This window comes from Brassica oleracea, chromosome C4 (genome assembly GCF_000695525.1).
Source record: "Brassica oleracea var. oleracea cultivar TO1000 chromosome C4, BOL, whole genome shotgun sequence".
In the NCBI taxonomy this organism is placed as follows: domain Eukaryota; kingdom Viridiplantae; phylum Streptophyta; class Magnoliopsida; order Brassicales; family Brassicaceae; genus Brassica; species Brassica oleracea.
In genome coordinates, this window is record NC_027751.1 from 11,871,836 (window position 1) to 11,874,293 (window position 2,458).

Sequence of the window (2,458 nt, forward strand, 5' to 3'; positions counted from 1 at the left end):
TCTTCCATCTAGTCGGAGGGGGAGTTTGTTGGGTCCCTCCTAGATGGAGAGGACCAATTGGGGTGAACTTGAAATAATTAATGTTCCCCTTTTTGGCACTTACACAAATAATAGAGCTTTGACAAAAAGAAACAAGAGAGAGAGAAAGGAGAAAAAGAGAGAGAAGGAGAAAACTCGTAAGGTGATTTCAATACTGGATTTGGAGGGTCAAACGGATCCTGATCGGGCTGATATTTTGTGGGAAGCTTCTTCAGTCAGTGGGTTAGAGGTTCACCGAAGGGATTTGGATTTCAACGGTTGGCTCTTCTGTTGTCTGGGTTTTCTTGAAGCTGGTCGCCATAGTTCTTCAGCAGAGCAGTCTTGGGTTGTTGGTAAATCCAACGGTGAGATCTTCTCTTATTGAGCTGAAATTTGGCAGAGGTATTGTCGACTTGTTTATCTTGGATTTGTACGGTTGGACTAGTTTCTGTAAGCCGGAATCTTTGTGAGCTGAGGTCGTTTGGTTGCTGCCGGTTTTGAAGCTTTGTGTTGCTCTCTTGTTGTTGTTGTTTGTGTTGGAGATAGCTCTTTGTAGCTAGATTCTCTATTCTGTTCAGGCTGTTGAACAAGGAGGACGTGGTTGTACACATACCATTTATATAGTGGATTTTTTGAGTGGACTACGGGCCCGTGGTTTTTCCTTCTCACATCGAGGAGGTTTTCCACGTAAAAATTGTGTGTCTCATTTAGTTATCGCAACTTTGATATCTTGCCATCGTCGAAGTATTTTCCTCACAGGTTCGCACAAGGTCAGGGGAACACGACCATTAGTATTTCCGCTGCGCCGTGTGACTTTCCGCAACATGTTTTTCTATATATGATTGGAAAAAAAAAAAGGTTGGAGAGTATTGTGGAGACTGAGAAATAATTACTCACTATGTTCCGACAACCCGATTGGTGCTTCCTTCGATTTGGTTGACCCCAAAGATTCTAGCCATGCCAAAATCAGCAATCTTGGGGATCATCTCGTTGTCAAGAAGAACATTGCTGGCCTTGAGGTCCCTGTGGATGATTCTCAGTCTTGAATCTTGATGAAGATACAAGATTCCCCGAGCAATCCCCTGGATTATTACCATCCGTTTTGGCCAATCCAGCTCCGCTCTCTGCTCTTCATCTACGGGGAAACACGCAACACCATAAGATCATGAATTGGAAGATTTGAAGGCATCAGAAAAATGTTGAACGTACGTACGGAATATGAAATAATCTAGGCTCTTGTTTGGTAAGTACTCGTATATCAACATCTTCTCATCCAGTTCGACGCAACACCCTAAGATCCTCACGAGATTTCGATGCTGCAACTTTGATATCAACTTGACCTCGTTCTTGAACTCTTCCATTCCTTGGCCTGACTTTCTCGACAGCCTCTTCACTGCTATCTCCATACCGTTTTGTAACACGCCCTGAGTCGAACATTTTTTATTCTTTAGAAAACATTGTACACATTATTATTATTATTATTATTATTATTACTAAAATGTTCGGACCAAAGTCCATAATCCCTAGATTCGAAACCATAACATGTATTATTAATTCTATATCAATGGTTACTTGAACCGGGGATGTCGGAAACAGTGACCACGGTTCTTTGAGCTAACGACCTTTGGTATACTACTTATTGAACTTAAAGATTTGTTGTGTATGGTAAGAAGGATTTCGCATCTTCTTACCTTATAAACGGGTCCAAAACCACCTGCTCCAAGCTTGTTACAGAAAGCGAAATTGTTCGTCGCTGTAGCGATTGTGTTAAGCTCAAAGAGAGGCAACTCCCATTCTCTCCCCTGGTCCTCTTCCAATCCGAATGAATCTTTTAAATCAAAAGATTCCCGGGTGAAGGCTGTTGATGATGATCTTGTGAAGATGAAGCAATAAGAAACAAGATGGTTGGTTAAGGTCTCAAGACAATGGAGATACCACTACAAGAGACAAGCATGCATAGTTGGTTAAGGTCTCAAGACAATGGAGATACCACTACAAGAGACAAGCATGCATAGTTGGTTAAGGTCTCAAGACAATGGAGATACCACTACAAGAGACAAGCATGCATAGTTGGTTAAGGTCTCAAGACAATGGAGATACCACTACAAGAGACAAGCATGCATAGTTGGTTAAGGTCTCAAGACAATGGAGATACCACTACAAGAGACAAGCATGCATAGTTGGTTAAGGTCTCAAGACAATGGAGATACCACTACAAGAGACAAGCTATGTTTTTCAATTTCTAACATGGTATCAGAGCATCCAAGCTCTTGAACACCAAACTGCTTCCGCAAATTTACTCTATTCACCTTACTCTTTCACTTGTTTGGTTTACTTTCTTCATTTCTAGAGAACATATCTTGGCTTCCCTTGTTTTCTCTCTTGCCTAGCCTCAGAAATTCAAATTTCTCCTTGGCAAATTTTTTATTTTTTACCCGCT

General features: G+C 41.4%; 1 protein-coding gene across 1 annotated transcript in view; it reads right to left on the bottom strand.

The window, feature by feature from the left end:
• LOC106342559 (G-type lectin S-receptor-like serine/threonine-protein kinase RKS1) overlaps nt 1–2,458 on the bottom strand; it is a 12,180-nt gene that overhangs the window by 4,449 nt on the left and 5,273 nt on the right. The window contains exons 4-6 of the mRNA XM_013781532.1: nt 1,710–1,890; nt 1,232–1,442; nt 916–1,153 (exon numbers count right to left, since the gene is read on the bottom strand). Of these exons, the coding sequence (XP_013636986.1) occupies nt 916–1,153; nt 1,232–1,442; nt 1,710–1,890 (630 nt within the window). The remainder of the gene's footprint in view (nt 1–915; nt 1,154–1,231; nt 1,443–1,709; nt 1,891–2,458) is intronic.